This window comes from Podarcis vaucheri, assembly GCF_965113315.1.
Source record: "Podarcis vaucheri genome assembly, chromosome: 8".
NCBI classification, from domain to species: domain Eukaryota; kingdom Metazoa; phylum Chordata; class Lepidosauria; order Squamata; family Lacertidae; genus Podarcis; species Podarcis vaucheri.
The window spans coordinates 32,048,669-32,072,126 of NC_138766.1; the positions used below are offsets into that span (position 1 = coordinate 32,048,669).

General features: G+C 41.6%; 1 protein-coding gene across 4 annotated transcripts in view; it reads left to right on the forward strand.

Moving 5' to 3' along the window:
- Positions 1 to 12,098: 12,098 nt before the first annotated feature.
- Positions 12,099 to 23,458, forward strand: part of PHACTR1 (phosphatase and actin regulator 1) — a 242,291-nt gene continuing 230,931 nt past the window's right edge. For 2 of the 4 annotated variants that reach the window (XM_082234416.1, XM_082234421.1), the window contains exons 1-2: positions 12,099 to 12,576; positions 14,549 to 14,685. In XM_082234416.1, the coding sequence (XP_082090542.1) occupies positions 14,607 to 14,685 (79 nt within the window). In that variant the 5' untranslated portion in view covers positions 12,099 to 12,576; positions 14,549 to 14,606. Of the gene's footprint in view, positions 12,577 to 13,350; positions 13,864 to 14,548; positions 14,686 to 23,458 lie in introns of those variants that run through there. The other 2 variants (XM_082234417.1, XM_082234418.1) reach the window with 2 other exon arrangements.

Genomic DNA, 23,458 nt, shown 5'->3' on the forward strand with positions numbered 1-23,458 from the left:
AATGACAGGAGGCCACATTGCTTTTCTTGCACATCTTTTATACTTTGAATTATTTTTAGCTTTAGTAGAATACACTATATGTTAAGTGGGCATTGAGCATAGGAGTAGCATAAGACACTTGGAAGGCATGTGGCTCATTTAGTCAGGTGCTGCAAATTTAGCTATTGATACATTACTATTGATCACTGCAGATGGTGACAGCAGCCATGAAATTAAGAGACGCCTGCTTCTTGGGAGAAAAGCAGTGACAAACCTAGACAGCATCTTAAAAAGCAGAGACATCACCTTCCCGACAAAGGTCCATATAGTTAAAGCTATGGTTTTCCCAGTAGTGATGTACGGAAGTGAGAGCTGGACCATAAAGAAGGCTGATCGCCGAAGAATTGATGCTTTTGAATTATGGTGCTGGAGGAGACTCTTGAGAGTCCCATGGACTGCAAGAAGATCAAACCTCTCCATTCTTAAGGAAATCAGCCCGGAGTGCTCACTGGAAGGACAGATCCTGAAGCTGAGGCTCCAATACTTTGGCCACCTCATGAGAAGAGAAGACTCCCTGGAAAAGACCCTGGTGTTGGGAAAGATGGTGGGCACAAGGAGAAGGGGACGACAGAGGACGAGATGGTTGGACAGTGTTCGCGAAGATACCAGCATGAGTTTGACTAAACTGCAGGAGGCAGTGGAAGACAGAAGTGCCTGGCGTGCTCTGGTCCACGGGGTCACGATGAGTCGGACACAACTAAATGACTAAACAACAACAACAACATTACTATTTTTCTAGAAATCAGCGAAAAGGGCAAATGCAAAGAAAACCAAGGACATAAGAGAGCCCCTCTGAATCAGAAAAAGGCCAATTTAGTCCAGCATCCTGTTCTTAAACTGCGGCCACCCAGATGGTCTCCCATGGGGAAAAGGATGGAAGAAGGTAGACTATTGCTCCCTCCAACCACCTACACTTGGAAGAGAATGGTCAAGTACGGTACTCGAATCCAGGGATCTGAAGAAACCAAGCATTCCAGAGAAAGGATAGGGAAGGCAAGCCTAATAGAGTGGCAGTCCAGAAAAGAGAATCTCTTATCTGTGTCTCTCTGGCATCTCTGCTCTAACTGTTATACTCAACAAACCCTACCAAGGACTGAACAATAAGATTGTGGACACCCTAAAGCTGTAAAAGACCAAGAGATTGACACTGCAATGTACCTAATCACCACTTTCTTTACATCTTCACATTCTTCAAGTTTTGCCAACTGATTATAGCCCTGTCAACCAAATTGCATCAATAAAAATGTGTGGCAAGAAGTGCTTGGGATTCTTCTACTGCCAGCCCCCCGTCCCATTCATTCATACCTTTGCACAAAGCGGATTGCATTCAGAATGTATTCTGGTATGCTCCATGACGTGAGACTGAAGAACACATGGAGGTGAGAGGCGAGACCAGCAGGTATGGTTTCAGACTCTCCCTTCAAGTCCTCACATTCATTAGCATTTTCAGTTTCTTTCAAGTTGGAAACTGGAACATTTAGCGTGCCATCACAGGTGATGTCATCACCATCCTCTTCCCTCTGACACCATTTGCTTTCAACAGGGAGAAGGATGACTGAAGGTCATTAAAAGCTCTTCCTGAGCTTTTAATAGAGAAATAAGTTGCACCCTGTGCATTTAAGTAACAGCCATCTTTCCCCAAACAGCATTCTTTACAAAAGCTCAAGAAAGGCATTGGCTCTCTATGCGTTTGTTGATGCATTTGTAGTTTCACTCCTACTTCTAATAACTCTGCTCCACAAAATAAATGTATGCATAGCAGAAATAGGGAACCTGTTGCGCTCCAGATGTTGTTGGACTCCAATTCCCATCCGTCCCAGCCAACAAGGCCAATGGTCAGATGTGATAGGAGTTGTAGTCCAACAACATCAGAAGTGCCTCAGTTTCCCCAATTCTGATGGGCACCATTTGCTGACTGCAATATTGAGTGACATTGCAGATTGAACTTTTAATTTTGCCTTACTTCATGCCAAACTAGTGCTTTGCAGTGGGGTACATCCGTACATTCAGCCACTAGTTGTCATCAAGTGCACTGGAAGTAAGCACAGAGAAATCAAAAGAGATACAATACATGCATATTTGAAACAGTCCCCAAAGGCAGGTGGCGGAATGTGAAAAATAACTCAATTGAAAAGCATTGGACTGAGATGATGTTTCTGTTGCAGCCACCATATTCTGATGGACGAAATATAATAAGCACAAATGAATTAGGGAAGTGGGATGCCTTGCAGAATGTTCATTGTTTTGCCAAAATCTTTGGAGAGTTTACATACATTTCCTGAGCTCCAAAAGACAAATAAGCATCGCTCTCATTCTAATGTTTCCTTGTCTCCTCCCTGCTTTCCAATATCTATCTTAAGCATATGAATCAAACTATCGAATTATACTATGCGTGCTGATGCACCCTGCTTGGTTTGGTTCCCCCACGCTTAGTCTCTCAGCCCCACTCACCTCACAGAGTGTTTGTTGTGGGGGAGGCAGGGAAAGGAGATTGTTAGCCGCTTTGAGACTCCTTAGGGTAGTGATAAAGCGAGATATCAAATCCAAACTACTCCTCCTCCTCCTCCTCCTCTTCTTCTTCTAGTATTTTTAGGTATTAAATCTGGTTATATTGTTTTATGTCTCACATGTTGTATTTGCAGATGAATACTGCTGGAGTTCTTCTTCTGTTACACATGCAATCAAGTCCTCTTCTTTCTGGTACTGCAAAGTGATTTTGAAGTGGTAGGTAACTTTTAAAAATAAACATGTCCAGTATTATCTTTTTTGTTAAAAGATGGCTTGCTATGCATTATCGGTTTTCTTGCTGATCTGTTGGACAGGGTATCAAATACATTACCCTAGAGTAGTCCACTTTGCTGGGTTTTACACCAAGGGTAAGAATTTGAGGATTGCTCTCTCTTGTATTTCATTGTATTGATTGTATCTCAGCATGGTGCCATTAATGCCACAACCTCCTTCAAAATCCTAGCTGCCTTTAAAGATTACTTTCCCCTAATCATGTGTGGGAGGAGGGGATGTTACAGCTGTCTTCTTTGCAAACAGATGATTCCCATCCACAATATTTGCAAAGGCCAGACTAGACTGCTTCTGATACTGTGGCTTTGGATAAAATGCAGACCCCCTTTTTAACACAACTAACAGCAACCTTACTCATTCATATGTGGGAATAAGTGGTCTTTATTTGCAAGTAACAGGGGCAGAATGTGATGTTTACTGCAAAGGTTACACAGCCCTGAAATCAGGTACAGTCCAATCAATATCCTGTTAGCTCTACGTGGTGGCAAAGGTTGACCTGCCAATGCCAGATCCTGCACCATGGCTGCCACCAGGGAGGCATCTCTTCCTGTGGACTCTGAGCAATTGTCTAATGACTGAAGCTCCTGCAGTCCCAAACTCTGTCTCTTATAAGGAACCAATGGCTACAGGAAATGGCACTGGCTCTTTAACCGGCATGTTGTAGCACTCAGAAGATGATGCTCCGGTCTTGATCCTCCAGGCCAGACTATAAAGCTATGACAAGTGTTGCAAGCCACTGCCGAGGCAACTTTCTTCTCAACTGTAGGATTGCTGCCTGTGATCCTGAATTTTTTGTTTCTGCACTATCTTTTACTCAGCATCCTTGTTACTGTCCAGGGTCCTGATCTCACTCCAGCACAAAGCTGGCTTGGGCAGTCCCAGGTACTCTCTCACTATCTCCTTTGGACTGCTTCCTCTCCCTCTTCTTGGCAGCTGAGATTGTTATTGATCATGGCAAGTTTCCCTATTGCTGCAACTCTAGAACCACTGAACCTATCCAAAAACCTCCAGTGAAGGAGAGTCCACAACCTCCCGAGGGGGACTGTTGCACAGCTCTTACTGTCAGAAAGTTCTCTCTGATGTTTAGTTGGAACCTCCTTTCTTGTAACTTGTGCCTGAGCTCAGGTGGACAGGGTCCAAAAAGTCATCAGAAAAATCCTCAGATCATCCATCTGCATGCAGTTGAAGACAATGGCAAAACACCTGTTGCTTTGTACCAATCGTTTTAAGCAGCAATTGTTAATTCTAGAATGAATTGAACACATCTAATATATCAGTCGGCTACAGGTGGAAGTTCATTTGATAGGGCTTTCAGGATCCTATATTCCAGGTCTGCTCAGCACAGCTATTGCCCCACCAAATGGAGTTCAGCTCACCAATCATGGTTTTCAGCCCACCAGTGAGTTGACAAATATCCTGGTTTGACTTTGTGTCTGTGACTGTGAAAACAAGGTGTGTGTGTGTGTTTGTGTGTGTGTGTGTGTGTGTGTGAACATGGCCACTGTCTTATGTTCATCTGGGTGGATCATAAGTCATGCTGACCTGCTGCCTGTAGGCAACAAGCCAGCCATGAAATAGCCGCATTTCATGGCTATTTGGGACATCATTTTGTGCTGTTGATGTACCTCTGATGCATTTCGGTTTAGTAGCAATCTCACAATAGCGTGGGTGGCATTGAGTGATTTTAGCATAAAAAAGAGAAGTGTCGTGGGGGAGCATGTTACATTTTTTGTGTATAGAAAGACAGCATTAAATGTTTCCATTAGTTGCCATAGGGATGGGCAGAAGTTCAGTTTAAATGACAGCTTCTTGACGCTTTAGGATATTATTATTTTTTTAAAAAAAGAAGTCATTGTGACTTCCCCCTTCCTTTTCTTACTATTATTGCTCTTGAAGACATTTTAAATTAAGGAAGGCATAAAATCCAAAGGTGTGCTCCTCTTGCAGACAATGAAAGGGTACCTTAGTCCTCATCCCCAACTAAAACAAAACCTCAGGTCCCAAATAGCATTGATAAAATCAGCAGGGGAGGTGCAGTTTCTTTTCAGTGCTATGCATTGAATTTGACTCTAACTTGGCTTATCTTCTAGACCAGTCTTTCTGAGCCTTGGCTCCAAAGGTGTTGCTGGACTACAGCTCCCATCATTCCTAGCTAGCAGGACCAGTGGTGATGGGAGTTGTAGTCCAACAACATCTGGCGACCTAAGGTTGAGAAAGACTTTTCTAGACCTACCATCTCCACTATCCTTACCCACACAGACACATGTCCATCATGACTGCCTTTTCAAAGCTGAGTTCTATCAACCAACATTTAAGTCGCTCGCTGCTATTATCCCACCATGCACCTGCTTCGTAATGATTGCATTAACCAAAAAACAAGCAAACATGCAAGTGTGGCATTTTCAAAATGCAACTCAATCTATTTTTTAATGGTAATGTTAAATTAATGTAAAAAAGAAGAAGCTTTAGCTTCCTCCATTTATCTCCCTGCCCAGTGATTCATAACAGGATCGGTTCACAAGCTCAAGATACAGATTACATCCCATAGCACACAATCCAAGCTTAGGGATATCAAAGGCCTGGAGCTGTGGTTTATGTCTGTCCCAAGGGCTGTAAGTTTGCCAACACTTTTGGCATTTTGAGCACCTGACAAAGGACATTTTGATTTTCTTGTCATTTACAAAATTAGGCAGCTTAATGATGAATACTTTATGAAGTGCAAATGAGATAAATAGTGGAGGATTTTATTTTGGACCATGACTGTTTCCCCATTAACTTTTCACAGAAAGAAAACTATGAAGGGGTGGGAAGATTGAATACAATATCTTTAACTCTGATTTTAGAATTTTCAGATCAGTAACAGACTCACCACTCACATTAAGATCTAGCCCTTACTCAAAAAATAATGATTAAAAATGAAGATTAAAATTTAATTATAAAGACAAAGCATTGAGATACATCAAAGACTAACTGATATATTTTTGCTTATGCTTTTGTAAGCGGCAGCATGCTTCAAACACATCAAATGGGCAGATACATTGATAGATTCACATATCTGTGATGATGCTCCAGAGGATTTTTCTGTCCCTGTATAGTTAATGGGTCTAAAATCCCCTGTATAGTTAATGGGTCTAAAATCTCCAGCTGGTTTATTTCATAAAAACATCAAAAGGTAAAACAGTCTACTGTGGGTGATGGGCTGTCATATTAGTGACCATCTGTGTTTAAAATGTTCTGTGATATACTTGTCTTCAGAACTAAACTTTTACCTTATTACTAGTGCCTTAATTTATACAGTGTTTGTGCACTGTTTCCCCTTGTTTTTTCTGCAGCACGTTGATATGTTGCTGGAGGCAGAATTGCATAACAAGTTGTAAGCGCTAGACTTGTGGGCCAGGTAGGGACCTAAAGCCACAGTCCTAATATTTATTAGAGGTTACCACCCACAAACATCTGCTGTGCCTTCTGCTTGTGTGGTGGCACCTGTGTAAAACCACTTCTTACTGTTTGTAGCAGAGGACAAGAACAGGAGTCATACTCAAATTCACAGTCAAGAGCTTCTTTATTGCTTGGCTGGTTGCACAAGCATTTCTGTTACTATTATATACAAGCTATTTACATTCCTTGTTTATCTCTCCAGCTCGTTATAATCTCAGTCCAGCAATTAACAATCCTGACACAGCAAAACTCACAGTATCAGCAGCACACATTGTCTTACTTCCAACCTTGTGGTCAGCATGCGTGCTGACTGCATGTGTGTGTGTGCTTTCCTCGTGCGGTAATTGCAGCCTGCAACTTCCTCCCTTTATTTGCACCTCCAGCTGACACCAATCAATCCTAGAGTGCCACTCCTACACACTAAAGAAAATTCTGGAACCCTCTTTAAAGCTTCCAGGAACTTGTATCTGTTTTTAAAAGAATGTTTTCCTAACAATATTTAGTTCCTGCCAACAGAGTGGCTACATCCTGTCTGCTGGTCGCAGTGATGTTGCACACACCACATTGCACACACCGCTGAAGATGGATCAGAGGCCTTAGCATAGAATATACCACAGTAACTCCCTGGGAGAGGTGTCAGTTCCCATGGGGGATCCTGTTTTAAGTCCTGGTGCGAGGAGCTTCTGGATGCTTCTCCTTTCACTGTAGCTTCACAGCGAAGACCCTTCCAAACTGACCCAATCCAGGCTGTACACTGGGAGAAGGGCCATAGCTCAGTGTTGCGGCACCTGCTTTCCATGCAGAAAGTCCCAGGTTAAGTCCCTGTCATCTCTAGGTATGCCTAGGAGAAAACTGTGTCTGAAATCCTAGATGGTACTGAGCTAAATTGGCCAAGGGTCTTGATGCAGTACAAAGCAGCTTCCTTGGTTATTTCTGGGCAGGAAGGAGGGCTTCCTGTCTCACTAGAATCTTGCTTGAACAACAAGTTCTGCCTGCAGCCTTGTGTTTCCAGTCCTGCTCTTTAATCCTGGCTTGTTCTCTGGCTCAGCCTTCGCATTTGCCCTCAGAGCCTGATTGCTCCCAGACCCTCCAAGTGTCCCTATTTTCCAGGGACAGTCCTGGATTTACAGAAGCCGTCCCGGTTTCTGATTTGATCCCGGAATGTCTCCACTTTTCCTTAGAATGTTCCTGTTTTCATCGGAGAAATGTTGGAGGATATGAAGTTATGCAACCCCTGAGCCAAGGAGATAAGTAACTATACAACCTTTAGACGACATCTGAAGGCAGCCCAATATATAGGGATTTTTTAAAAAAAGTTTAATGCTTTATTATGTTTTTATATATGTTGAAAGCCACCTAGAGTGGCTGGGGCAGTCAGATGGGTGGGGTATATAAAAAATAGTATGGAACAGGACGTCCCTATTTTCATTAGAGAAATGTTGGAGGGTATGTTGTTCCTTGGCACTAATTCCTGGTTCCCAGCTCCTGAGTCGCTCCAGGCTTGCTACCCATGGACTAGCCCACATGGCCAAGTCTGTCAATCCTCCCTTGAACTTGAGGTTTCGAACTAAGGTGCTTTTTTCTGTTATTCTATACTCAAGCTATCAGCTGGATACTTCTGTGAAGTCTTTTACTGTGTACTTTCCAAAATGGCTCACATCTGAGGGTATCAAGCAAATACAGAACAAAGCTCTTGCCTTCAGTCCTTTTCAGCACAAGATTAATACTTACAGCAGCCTATAGGGCCACTCTTGACAGCTAAGTGGCAAAAACGTTTACTTCTCTCTCTTTTCTTTTTGAACTTGTCCCCCCGGAAACAACTCCCTGCAATAATCCCCCTTGCCTACATGTTCCTTCAGCTGCCCATTCAGTTTTCTCTCCTACTTTATTTTGGGGCTAATATTAGTGTTTGTCAGCAGCAAAATTCTTTGCCTTTTCTTCCCAAGCTCTGAGTCATTATCACAACATTCATGTTCACAAAGAACAGTTTAGAGGAGGGAGGGGGAGAGAGAGTGAGAGAGAGGTGGGTAAAAACCTGTTGCCAACACATAAGTGCATGCCGGAAAGTCACCAGGCCACTCATAAACACCAGGCACCCAATTATTGCCCTTTCTCCATCAAACAGTGATTTTTTTTTCAATTTTCTGTTTGGAATCTTGGCTCCGGGTGAGTATGTATACATTCTGATAGAGAATTTCCTTAACAGCTACTTTTACATGAGGGTACAGGAAAATGGGGCATGTTAGGTGGGCCCAGTTCAGATATTTGTTGTGTGTGTGGAGGGGGTGGGGCGGACTAGGGTTATCAAACATTTGGAAGCTCAAATCATGTTTTTCCAATTCTGATTTGGAGGCAAACTATAGTTTTGTTAACCATAGTTTGTGGCAACTACCATTCTCATAGGATGGAAATTGGAAAGAGGAAAAGAGGAGGGAAGAAGCATGAAGGCTCCAACCTGCTTGCTTATCATTAAAACTTCATCCAAATGAATCCTGAGGTGGTGGCTATGATGGTGACCCACCTGAGCCTCCCTGCGGAGCGTTTCCCAAAGGACCACTGCATCAAAGCCCCTCTCCTTTCTGCAAGGGTCACATAGTGATGACACTTGGAAGCAACGGTGCTTCCGTATTATAGAGGCTTATTTAGACTTAATGTAAAGGTAAAGGTAAAGGCACCCCTGACCGATAGGTCCAGTCACGGATGACTCTGGGGTTTCAGTGCTCATCTCGCGCTATAGGCTGAGGAGGCGGTGTTTGTCCACAGACAGCTCATGTGGCCAGCATGACTAAGCCGCTTCTGGTGAACCAGAGCAGCGCACCGAAACGCCGTTTACCTTCCCGCCGGAGCGGTACCTATTTATCTACTTGCACTTTGATGTGCTTTCGAACTGCTAGGTGGGCAGGACCTGGCACCGAGCAACGGGAGCTCACCTCGTTGAGGGGATTCGAACCGCCGACCTTCTGATCAGCAAGCTCTAGGTTCTGTGGTTTAGACCACAGCGCCACCTGTGTCCCAAATCTTCCCTCTCCACGAACACAAAATGGTAGACTGTTCTTCATTGGAGGTTTTAAAGCAGAGATTGGATGCTCCTCTGTCAGGGATTATTTAGCTGTGATTTCTGCATTGCAGGGGATTGTAGTAGGTGATCCCTGGGGGGTTATCCACAGTTCTGTGGTTCTGTGAGAATTTTATTTCTGAGTTCCATTGCACTGAAATGCACAGGGCACTTGTAAGTTCTCTGTAGTATTTATTTGTTACATTCTCAACCTGCTTTCCCCCCAAAGAGCTCAAGGTAGCACACATAACACTCACCTCTTTTTATCCCCTGTGAGATAGGTCAGGCTGGGAGATAGTAAGCTTCATGGATGAGTGGGGATTTGAACCTGACTCTCCCCAGTTCCATTTCAACGCTCCAATCCTGGGGATGCCAAAGTTGTGCCATCAAGATATTCTTGGAGTACAGCTGCCACCACCCCTGATCACTAGCTGGGGATGATGGGAGTTGTTGTCCAACAATTAGAGGGGGCTGTGTTGGCTTCCTTGCTCTAGTCACTCTGCATCACTCCTCCCCCCATCCCCCCCCTCTGGAAAGCCTAGGGCTCCTTCCCAACTTTTTTGATAGGAAAGACAAAACTGTTTTGGGTTTTGTAGACTGAATTTTGAAATTAAAGCCCTGCACGTGGATCTTCTCAAACCCCAATGATTGCAGTAAGCGGATTTACAGCACTTTGCGGGTTGTGCCTTTGCCTGTACAGTTTGATTTTAAACCATCTGGGCAAAAACAGATCACCTGGTGTCGTTGTGAAGTCACTGTGGATGGCCCTGCCTGCCTGATTCAGTTTCCCACCCCTGAAGCCTTGCGCTTCCCTGCATGATTTCTGTCACTGGCAGACATGGCCATTCTATCCTAAGGCAAATTCCCACTATGCTTTCAATATCTGTTGGGTTGGCAGTGCGACTCAATCATACAACATTGGTTGATTTTAAATCAGGGAATAAAATGAAATTAGAAGGCTTATATGTTTCTTCCCTGAATGAAGAAACGTACAGACCATTCAACTAAAGTAGACTTATTTGCATTTCCAGCAGGACAGGTGTGCATAAGTAAGACAGTTTGGCATCTCTTTTGAGTTTCAGTGTAATGTTTGCCTTTGTGAATCTTCCAAGGACACAATGCAGTCAAATGAAGCACCTTTAAGGTCTGTTGGAAGTGAGTTAAGCATGTGCTTATTTCTTCATTGGAACCAATGCAACTTTAAAGTGTTTTGCTTTGGCTGGATCATGCCCCAAGTTAGTATGAGGGAGATTCTGCAGCTGGGATCCAAATACTGTGAAATTAGTTATTGACAGCAATAGCGGCTTTGGGGTTAATTTCTTGACTTGCATTGCCACCCCTGGTGCCAAATAGCAAATCTACCTTTGAAACAGAGTGAACTTTCAGAAGCAGCTTGTCAGATGGTATGGGTTTCTGTTCAAAGAAAAAATATATTTAAAAAATCCCACAGGGTTTGCCGAAGCCTTTGGGCACATCAGCTGTGATGTCATCTTTTATGGAATGTTCACTAACATTCCAACTGCTTGGGTGGGTGGGATAGTGACCATCAATGCAATGTTGACGTTAGGCAGAAAGCCTGTGGCAAAGGAATTTAAGCAGCCCAAATGTGTGCAGAATTGCATGCAAAGAGAGCAGCATTCATGAAGGAAGTGATAGATCAGCTTGGCAGGAACATCGTTTTTTAAGGCCAGAAGAGACATGCTTTTTCTTTTGCAAATAACCAGGTTGGGAGGCTGACCAAGGTCAGGACTATCATGGAGGGAGGGGCTTGAACTCCTCGTCCTCAACATGGTCCCAAATAGAACTGGTTCTCCATACCTGCTCTTCGCAATGCAGGAAAAATTTTCCACCAGCGCCATTGCTCCTTATCTGGCTCAATGCCCTCTACGTTGTTGGTTTATTTGTGGAAGAAAAAGGAGCTAGACAAAACCAAAAACTATGACAAATATCATGCCTAAGTTTGGCCCTTAGGATCTGGAGACAAAGGCGAAGAGTCTGATGCCTTGGAAATTGGATGGTTATAATGCAAAGAATGAAGAAAGGCAGGTGAGAGATTAGGTGGTGGGTTGAGAAGCAGAAACTTAGTGCAAGGTTGGTTGTGGGAAACAAGAGTTCTTATAAAAATTGAAACAGAGAAGGCAAGGAATCAGAGGAAGGATGTGCCATGGCACGTAGTTTGCTGACTTATTCAGTGTCCCCAAAGAGGACACAGATTTGCATATGTTAATTTAAATGCAATTAAAAAAAATAAGTATAGTAGTTATTCTCATCGCTGTGGGAAGGACCATGACCAGCCGACCTGTTTGCCTTTTCAGTCTGCTGCTGAGGTGCAAACTGGGGGTGGTCAACTTCAAGGCTCCTTCTCATGGTTCTTTATCTTTTTACTGTAGAGTCCTCCAAAGAGAGGCCTGTCCTCTGTAAAGTAGGGCATGTGGCCAACCTAAGCCAAGAAGAAGGACCTTGTGCAGGACCTAGGAACAGGAGCAAGCAATGGGCACCAAAGGCCAGTAGTCAGGGGTCCAGTAAAGCTATGGGAAGAGGAGACTTTTGTATATTAATCTGAATTTTACCAGCCAGAATGTGTGTGATTTGCAAGTCCCTTGCATGTGCAGATGCTACAGAGAAAATATGATCAGAACAGTCCCACTTGGATCCTGCCCCTAATAGATGCTTTGCTCGAGCAATTGTGTTGCCATGCACTTCCAAAAGGAGGGAGGAACTAGAAACTGCATTAGAGAAAGGAGAGAGAGAGAGAGAGAGAGAGAGAGAGAGAGAGAGAGACTGTGCATTTCATTCTAGAAAATAACTACCAATTATAATTACTCACCATGTTTCCTGGCTCAGAAGAAAAGTGGGGTTGCTTCGAACCACCCAGCACATTTTGTCATGATTAGAAAATACTCCATACCTTTTACAGAGCAGTGGAGGAGACACAGAAATAATTTCAAATGCAAATGAAATTGAGGGGGTAGGAAGCAGGGAACAGATAAGCCAGTAAAATAAAGCTGCTTTTATATATATATTAGTAGGCAAATGTGTTCTGAAAAAGACAGGCTCCTTTCATCTGTGCATAGGGGTTCCAAATTCTTCATTGTATACCTTCTTGTTACCTTCTCCTCCTCATTTTTTATTTTAAGACTGAAGTGAGAATTAGAAGTGACTTGCTAGGATTTAGAGGCAGTTTTAATTACTGCTTAGCTTTACTTCATGGTATACAGTAAGACGCAAAGAGGATCGTGAGATTGGTAAGTACCTTTCTCCTATAAACAATTGTTTTCTTTTGCTTTATTTTTATTTATTTATTTTAAAAATCCTGTATAGATTATTCCTGATCCTTATCTAGATGAAAATATTTTTTTAAATAGGCTTTATGACATGCATTTTGTTTTGCAGAGATTCTTAGTCAATATAATCTTTGTATTTCTGAAATCTAGAGAACTGTTTTGCAAGGCGAGGGGGGCTTAACCTTTGGACTTGCTGGGCATTAGGAAAACATGTCTGGTATATCCAAAAGAGAGAGAGAGAGTGACTAAAACCAATCCACTAGCTCTTGATAAGAACAGAATTGGTCAGTGAAGCATTCCCCTGCATTATTCATCACTTTGCATTTTACTGTGAGATAACTTTATAGCCCCATTTTTCTTGTGGTAAATAGTCGGGGGGGGGTGCGGGCTGGTGGAAGTAAATTATTAGACAAGGCAAAGTGGTATGAGTTAATCATTGCAGCAGCATTTCGTCTTCTTATGCTAACCATTCTGATATTGAGCAAAGAAAGAGAAGATCAGGAATGTGGGTTGTGGGGAGAGAGAAATAAATCACATTCATAGAATGTATGTATGTATGTATGTATGTATGTATATGTTGTTCGTTGGGAAAGTTGGATTGCCACCAGGAGCTTGTGGTCTTTTCCTCCTGAGGAGAGAGAGGTTGAGTGGGCGTAGAGGAGAGGCAAGTGTCACCTTCTGTTGCTTAGTAACATCTCCTGGTATCAGATAAAAGAGGTCCAGTTGATGTTATACATTATTCATCTGACTTCCAATCAAACCATCAAAATTATTTGCTTGCATTGGGAGACTTTTAGCCAGATCAAAAGAACTCTCACTCGAAACTACTGAACCTTTCACCATTGGCAGACCTCTCTCTCTCTCGCTATATATATAAATATCTTGATGCTGCAGAAAACCACCTTGAAGAACTACAGAAGTTTTCTTGCTACGATAAGCTTGCAGATATTGAAATGGTCTCGTTCTGACTGACCAAGAAGAAGAATTCCCCATCTATGCTTTGGGAACCTGTCTCTAGATAAAGGACTAATGGGAGGAGATGCTTTTAAAGGAATCCTGGAGGACCTTTTTTGATAATTAAGCATAACAGAGGTGATTAATTCCAGTATTTCTGCCACCACCTCCTTTCAAATGCTGTTAATATCCACAGTTAATATCCAGGGTTGTCTATAACGTTTGGTGAATGCTGGATTCTAAATACATAGCATAAGTGTCCTGGAGGGGAAGGAAAACCCTGGAGTCTGGAAGGTAAGACGGAGCCAGGATCATTGACAGTGAACATACTGAATACAAAATGCATGAGTACTACCAGTGCATGCCAGAACCTACTTTTACTACTCCGACACTGTGTAAAGATTTCAGGAGAATGCTAACACCCAAAAAGCTTATAGGGAGAACCTTTGACAATATGGGAATGATAGTCACTTTCTCCAACATTTTAAAAGCTGGCAGCATGAAGTCATACCAGTCCTCCCTGCCAGCATGAAATAACATTTTACAAAAATAATTGTGGGCTGACTCATCTCTGGAAAAGTGCAAGGCTAATATTGTCAGAAGACTGGAGAAAATGTTTGTTTTTTTGAAAACGGATTTATTAGCATTTGTGTTGCAGTATTGACAGGGTGCTTAGGATTCTAGTGCGGCAAGAATAATATTCACACAGTCTTTAAGGAGAAGGCAGGGTGCAACAGGCAGTTTAAGAGGTGAGCAGCTTCAGATGCACAAAAATTGCAAACTTCCAATTCATTCATTCATTTTTCTAAATTTGTGTATGGGGAAACATGCAATGTGGAAAACTGGGGACTTGAATGAAATGAAAAAGTAGAGGATTCCCACCCCATCTCCCCACCCTCCAAAATTAGGATGGCTTAAATATTGCCTGTAAGCTTTTAGCCTGTTTTAATATTCAGGGTTTTCCTCTTCCTTTTCTTAGGAGGCTGACTACATCACTTTGGGAAACAAGGGAGAAGTGACCACAAAATCCCTCTAAGATGGATAGTCCTTTCAAGATGGACTACCTCCTAGATGTTGACTCTGCCTATCGGCTGTTTTACAGTCAAGGAGCTCAAGGTAATGTAATTCGAGGTGGTGAATTACTGGGGTTAATAATAATAATAAAAATAATAATAATAATAAAGTGTTAAGGTAAAGACACTGTTGCCCCCTGGTGGAAGGCATGAGGGGAAATGGTAAGTTCCCTTCTTATGGTAGAACAGGGTTAGGCAACCTAAGGCCCGGGGGCCGGATCCAGCCCAATCGCCTTCTAAATCCAGCCCACGGACAGTCCAGGAATCAGTGTGTTTTTACATGAGTAGAATGTGTCCTTTTATTTAAAATGCATCTCTGGGTTATTTGTGGGGCGTAGGAATTCATTCATATATATATTTTTCAAAATATAGTCCAGCCTACCATATGGTCTGAGGGATGGTGGACCAGCTCATGGCTGGAAAAAGTTGCTGACCCCTGTGGTAGAACAAAGATAGCTCAGCTGACTCAGGAATGACTTTCCAAAGAAAGACTAGCCCTGGCTTGGGTGGGGGTGGAGGCTGGGCCAGAGTGGCCATTGGAGGGTGGAGGAGTCTGAGATGAAGGTAACCAGTGGATGGAAACTGTGTCTGTTTCTCTTGTTATGGGAGTTGGCTTCAATCTTCAATGCACCTTTCAAGATGCTAATGGGGACACTACGAGATTTGCTTATTTATTTATTGCACTACTTTTCCTTCAAGGGGCTCAAAGAGCAGCACACCTGGCTCTTCACACACACACACACACACACACACACACACACACTTCCATTTTCTCTTCACAACAACCCTGTAAGGTTAGATTAGGCTGAGAGGCAGTGACTAGCTGCAGGTCACCCAATGATTGTCATGCCTGTGTCTTCCCAGTCCTAGTCCAACACTTTCAACCTTGTGTTCCCACATGTTGTTGGACTACAACTCCCATCATCCCTGACCACTGCTAACTAGGGATGATGGGAGTTGTAGTCCAACAACACTGGGGGACCCAAGGTTGAGGAAGGCTGCTCAAACCACTGTACCACATTGGCTTTCCGCTGTATGCTTTTGAAAGGTTAAATAAAGCTATCGAGAAGAGCAGAGTTACATCAGGGCTGGTGGAATCAGGGGAGGGAGTGCAATCCTTTCCCCACTTTGCCATTATCTTGACCTTACTTGACCTTGAAACAACTATGGGGAGAAACTTACAGGTATGCATGATGTTAAGTTTCTTTTCCTCTAACACTCTGGCTGGAATTTATTACTCTCTTCCCTTTCTCTCTCTCTCTCTCCCTCTCTCTCTCTCTCTCTCTCTCTCTCTCTCCCTCTCTCATCTATGCCCCGATTTTATTTTTTGACATATATAAAAAGGAGATCCTACCATGGACATCATCTTGTCATCTTGTCACCTCTCATTTGGCCCAAGGAGCTGTGAAAAATATGGCGATATCTCAAAGGGGCTGAAAATGTATTTGGTGTGCACCCAAAATGATGTCAAGATGGCTGGTTTTCATCCCCATAGATAAGACGCTGAGGTGTCTTGAGTAACCTTGAGCCTTTAAAGAGGAAATTATTGAGAAATGCCCAGGCTCTATGTGGCAGGAGACTGCTGCAGGCGCCTGGCATTTTCCAGTTACTGCCATGCTTTTACGGAAAGGCACTAGGGCTCCTGGCACTTTTGTCACCACATGCCTTTCCCTTAAAGCCACCACTGAACCATTGTCAGCATTATCACTGCACCTCAGGCCAAAAGCATCCGGGGATATAATATCATCAGGGTTTGAAAGAAGATATCAAATGGGCTATGCACAACAAATCGTTATTGTTTTATTGATGGCTTGTGCCTTAATGAATGTCTTTATTGAAAAGGAGATCGGATTACACACACACACAATAACTTCCTATTGTATTTTGATTTCCTCTCAGTACAATTGCTGGAAATGAAGTTGGTTGCAATGGAAGGCTTTCATCTGTGCCCACACAATTTTGAAGTGCCACTGGGCACTTCAACAACAACAGCAGCAACAACAAAATTGCTTAAAGTTCAGTCCTACACATGTAAAATTGAAGACCAAACTACACCCTACACCAAACACATAGTTTGGGATTTGGACTGCGGCGAGTGGCCAGGGTGGCAGTGGTAGTAATTATATATTTTATTTAAAATACTTATAGCCAGTGCTTTTTCTGGGGGTACTGAAGGTACCAGCACCATTTAATATCCAGGCAAAGTATATATAGGGAATTCAAATATTTAAGATTCAGGTAGATAGCCATGTTGGTCTGATGCAGTTGAATATATACAGATAGATAGATAGATCTAGATCTAGATATAATGTCCAGTAGCACCTTAGAGACCATTATTGCTTTTGTTGTTTTTAAGGGTTGGCATCCAATTTCGTTGCACTTGTGCAATGTTGCACTAGTGTAATGACAATAAAGAATCTATCTATCTATCTATCTATCTATCTATCTATCTATCTATCTAGAGACCAAGAACAAACTTAGTTGGTCTCTAAGGTGCTACTGGACAATTTATTATTATTATTAATATATATATATATATATAGAGAGAGAGAGAGAGAGAGAGAGATAAAATATTTAAGTCTAAAATCATTTTAACTTTTTCCTCCATAAAGTTATCTGAATGAAAATTGCTCCTTACTTAGACCTTCAGGAGTGAACATGCATAGAATAAATCAGATTATTATTATTGTATTAGTACTGTACTGGGAATAATCTAGCTCTATACGGTGGTACCTCGGGTTACAAACACCTCAGGTTACAAACACTTCGGGTTACAGACTCCGCTAACCTGGAAGTAGTACCTCAGGTTAAGAACTTTACCTCAGGATGAGAACAGAAATTGTGTGGTGGCGGCGCAGCAGCGGGAGGCCCCATTAGCTAAAGTGTTACCTCAGGTTTATAACTGTTTCAGGTTAAGAACAGACCTTCAGAACGAATTAAGTTCATAACCGGAGGTACCACTGTACATACAGTGGATGTTCGAGTCCTCTGGTAGTAGAATCATAGAATCATAGAATCATAGAGTTGGAAGAGACCACAAGGGCCATCGAGTCCAACCCCCTAAGACTCTACCACCACAAGTGGCATTATTACACTTTTGAATGCTCCCTGACATAAATGAATAAATATATAAAACCACTGCCCTATGTGAAGAAATCAAATACAATAGAGAGATTTCTCCTTGTTGTGCTAATTTTCTCCTTGCAGGGAGCTTTCGTTTTTGTTGAGTTAATAACGCAGCCATATTTTAAAATGATGTTCTGTTTGGAAGGGTTTTTAAGTACTTGACTGCCTCAGAACACTTCCCACTTCATTCTGTTGCCTGTGCAAATCCACCTCAATCAAAAGAAGGGTGGCCTCAGTAATAAAGAGTTTCTGCATTAATTGTGCATGTGAACAGTACATCCGTTTTCCGAGTGCCCACTTCCTTGGCAAATGCTGAACCAAAATTCTGAATTCATTCATCGTTGTGCTAATTTTGAAATACCTACGCAATCTTCCTAATGTTGTCAGAGGGCCAGAACTGAAATTATTATTTATTCTTGATTCCTGGAACTTGATCCAAAGTCATTTGATGTGTTTCTGATTTCACTGAGTGCATTTCTTCAGTTCTGTCTCTCTTTGCACCAGCAGGTGGCAGAGTGAATAAAACTGACTGCCTCTGCTTCTTGCTTATTGACTTGTGCAAATTCTAACTATGCCCAATGACTGCTTAAAGTACGCTGCATGAATTGAACATCTTGTTTCAAACTGATTATGTGAAATCAGTGGATTAAAGATTACATTCAGTTTAAAACAGTTTGGGGACACTGAGAATTGCCTAAATAAAGCAGGGGCCCCTGCTATGTACCTCTTGCGCTTCTCTGGGATGCAAATGAACCCCTCTGTCTGGAATGATATCCAGGTTATCTCCACTGTCAGAGGCCATATGCTGCTGAATCCTAGTTACTGTGTTTGGGTTTTTTGGCAAAAATTGTATTAATTTTTACAATATCAATGACAAACAAAAACATAAAACAAACAAAACACAACAAACATAAATCATAACCTTATTGAAAATAACAGTTATTTACTTTGTAGAACGACTTCCTCATTTCCCCTTAGTTGAATTTCATTGCATATCCTTATAACGGTTTTCCAAATCCCAATTTTAATACCCTTTAAATTAAAAATTAACATCTTTAAATCTTCTCCTTCTTGTATTAAACATATTATTTTATCAGTTAACATAAATACAATCCTAAGCCCATTAAGTATCTGGAGGCTATTTCCAGTTATTTTAGCTTAACAAATTTAGCTAAATAATCATTAAATTTCTTCCATTCTTCGTGGTATTCCTCCTCCTTCTGGTCGCGGACTCTTCCGGTTAAATCGGCTAGCTCCATAAAATCCATCATCTTCATCTGCCATTCTTCTACTGTTGGTAATTCTTGGGTTTTCCACTTTTCAGCTAACAAAATACGAGCCGCAGTTGTGCCATACAAAAATAGATTAACATCTTTCTTGGGCAATTCCGAACCTGTTATTCCAAGAAGAAAGGCCTCTGGTTTCTTTATAAATGTATATTTCAACATTTTTTTCAATTCATTATAAATCTTTTCCCAGAAGTCTTTCACCTTGGAGCAGGTCCACCACATATGAAAGAATGTTCCTTCCTTTTCTTTACATTTCCAACATGTATTATCACAATTATGATACATCTTTGCTAATTTTACAGGAGTCAAATACCATCTATACATCATTTTCATAATATTTTCCTTTAACAGAGTACATGCAATGAACCTCACCCCTTTCTTCCACAATCTTTCCCAGTCCTCAAACATTATGTTATGTCCTAAATCTCTTGCCCAATCTATCATCACTGATTTAACTTGTTCATCTTTCGTATGCCACTCCAGCAAAAGCTTGTACATTTTAGATAAGTTTTTACCTTCAGTATCTAACAACTCCATCTCCAACTTAGATTTTTCCAAGGCAAAACCATTTTTCTTATCCAGTTTATACAATTTGTTAATCTGGTGGTAATGTAGCCAATTTAGCTTATCTTTAATTTGCTCAAATGGTCTTAATTTATAACCTTCCTCTTCCTCTATTACTAAGTCATAATATCTCAACCATTTGGTATCCATATTTAATTTTTTCTGGGCCTTTGCCTCCATTGGTGAAAGCCATCTGGGCGTCTTTCTTTCTAAAAGATCTTTGTATTTTATCCAAACATTATACAACGATTTCCTAATTATATGATTTTTAAAATGCTTTATGGGCTTTTACTTTATCATACCACAAATATTTGTGGTATGAATCCTAGTTACTGTGAATTACAGGAGGGGAGAGTGCTTTTGTGCTTTGGTCCTGCCTGCATGTTTCCCCACAGGCATCGGACTGGCCACTGGGAGAGCAGATTGCTAGATTAGATGGGCCATTGCACTGGTCTAGCAGTTCCTCTGTTAATGTGTTTAGAGGCTATTGGGTAACAACCAATATATACGAGTGCAAAAGGGGGATCTAAACATTATGGGGGCTTACAAGTTTGTGATTTAGATTGGTAGACGTTTAAATAGATGGTGGAGTTTTTCAGCTTTCGTCAGGAACTGTAGCCTCTTGTTATAAAAAAAGGCAATATAAAGCTATGCACCAGTGAATGGTGACACCAGAACTGAAATCTATTCAAGGCTCTGGAACAGGCTGCAAGCCAATGGGCAATCTAAGCCCAGCAGTAACTCTGGTCCTGTCAGTGGATGGTCACTGGGCCAATTAAGAGTTTCCCCATCATTGTTACAGTGCCAGCCTCACTTCCTTTGTAGACATTACACAGAATCATTTATACAACCTGGTGGACTGGGAGGGACCGTCTACCAAATCATTAGAACATGGGGATGTCTTTTTGATCCACTGTAAGATGACATTTTCCCAATCCAGGGGATCGTGAGATCTGTGCTATCAGAAGGTTGGCTCATATACTGGCTGAAGGCCACCGCAAGATGAACAAGTCACACATTCCGATCACAGAGATTATTTTTTTCTCCTCTGACTCATTGTAGTTCAGTTTTACTGTACAGTGGTACCTCGGGTTACATATGCTTCAGGTTACAGACTCCGCTAACCCAGAAATAGTACCTCAGGTTAAGAACTTTGCTTCAGGATGAGAACAGAAATCGTGCTCCCGCGGCGCGGTGGCAGCAGGAGGCCCCATTAGCTAAAGTGGTGCTTCAGGTTAAGAACAGTTTCAGATTAAGAACGGACCTCCGGAACTAATTAAGTACTTAACCCGAGGTACCACTGTATCTCTTACATGCCATGGATCTTCTTCTTCTTCTTTGAATTTATATGCCGCCCTATACCCAGAGGTCTCAGGGTGGTTCACAGAAAAGATCAACATAAAAACCACAATATATATAATAAAAATAAAAACAGCAACTGAATAACACCCCCCCCCCCCCCAAAAAAAGAGCCACATTTTAAAAGGGCATAGGATGTCAATCAGATCCACCAAAGACCTGGTTAAAAAGGAAGGCTTAGTGATAGCCATTTTCTTAAAAAAGTGTATGTACAGCATTAGGTTTAAGTTTTATATTTATATGAACTTAAACCTAATAAACCTTAAATTTATGCCAAGGTGCCTCCTAAGCAGTTTACAAGTATAAAAGAAGATGCAAAATAATAATAATAATAAACACACACAATTAAAATACACAATAAACCAGTTCATCAAAACATGAAAATCAACACCCACAGTTGACATGCACGATAAAACAGGCCCATTATTTCCATGTTACTGCATAACAGTCAATATACTTTACATCCCCTTCACGTCCACGCACTCCTCTGCTCCCGATAAATCAGATTGCCGAAGTATCCAGATAAGGGGGAGTGAGGGTGACACATTTCTCAGCCACTGGTCTCGCATGAATCATTGCTGAGAAGCTGCAACTGTAACTGGGAATGCTCAGGATGAACCACAGGGAAACTGGAATTCTGTGTGTCTGCTACACATTGAAACACCAGGTATAGCCATCTCTTGGCCATTTCTCAGCTACCCCCGCTAAAATAGCTGTAACAAATAATTATGGCATTTTTAATAGCAGCTCTTTGAGGAAGAGAAAGGAGTGGCCAGAAAGGGGTCTTCAGTGGCTTGTAGAATTGCCTACTCTTTTTGGTAGGCATTGAGAATAAATGACATATGCTTGTACCAACCATTTTCTACAAGGTATTGCAATGTGGGAACATAATTAAGAGGAATTGGAAGCCTTTTCCTTCTGGTCAGTTCCAGGGATAATTTGTTTGTTCATTTGCATATTCAATTTCTCTCCTTTCCTGCCTCCCAAAGGAGCCTGGCTCAACAAACAACAAAGTAGTAGAAGCAGCAACAAAAAACTTTTTGATAAAACAACAACAACAATTAAGAACATTCAATAAACCAAGCATCACTCTCTGGTTTCCCAGTCTGTTTGTTTTCCACTTCTAGCTTCCAGCTCACATCACTCAATTCTCTGAACTCTCAACTTTTTCTTTCTAACTACCAGCCAGTTGAGGGAGGGAGGTTCACCCATTTGGTATCTGGCACAGATCCACTTCCTTTGATCCCTTAATAGCCCATCACCTCACCAGGAAGCTAGCCTGACTTACAGTATATTTTAAAACTTGCATATATTCTTTGAATAAAAGATTCTGTACATGACAGACACAAAATAAGACAAGGGACTGCCGTTTGATTTTTCTCCCTAACCTGCAGATGAAAAGCAGCGTCCAATTCAACTTCCCATTTACATTTGTGTATAGTTGAGCATTGATTTAAATTTGAGGCAAGGAAGTGGATGGGATCTATTTATTACATTATGTGTTTCAGGAAACTCAGAATACTGACAGATGCATAGTATTTTGAAAGGACATGTACAAAACAAACTGATTTACAGTATCAGATAGGTAGCCGTGTTGGTCTGCCATAGTCAAAATAAAAAAATTCCTTCCAGTAGCACCTTAAAGACCAACTAAGTTAGTTCTTGGTATGAGCTTTCGTGTGTATCTGAAGAAGTGTGCATGCACACGAAAGCTCATAGCAAGAACTAACTTAGTTGGTCTTTAAGGTGCTACTGGAAGGAATTTTTTTATTTTGATTTACAGTATGCTGCTCTTTATAGCCCCTATATTCTGTGGGACTTACTCTCAGGAAAATGTGCATAGGGTTGAAACTTAACGGGGCTCATGTCTGAGTAGATATTCATAGGATGGCCCTATTCACTCACTCATCTTCATGCCAGAGGAAAGTCGAGGAAGGAAGCGCTCGTGGAAGAAAATGATAACAAATTATAATACAAATGCAGGTGATTACTTAATGAGCCATTTTTCTGTCACATTTTTTTAAAAAAACACAAACCCCCTCAATTAACATTGTTAGTGTCCCAATTAAAATTAGTGAATAGGTGTCCCCCAGAGACTTGTTTGTTCAAAATGCACACTGGGAAGTCTGGATCCGCCCTCCCCTCTTGAAATTCTGGGGGATTTTTTTAAACACAAAGATATGCACATTTCTTTATGGGTGTTGCCAGGTGGCTGAAATTTCTTTCAACTACAGGCATAAAATGCAGATTATTCTTGATACTCTTGAAGCTGAACAGCTGAAGGTTTTTGGTTTATAGATACGCAAGTCCAGAGAAAGTAAGCAAAATCCCTTGGGCTGGATTTCCTACCAGGAGAAAATGCAGAGTTTCCACAAACTGGTATTCTTGAAGAAAATATTTTGCTGGGCCAGAAATCACAGGGACAGATGCACTGTAATTCTAATTATGAAAGATTGTCATTACCTATTCTTGAATTTT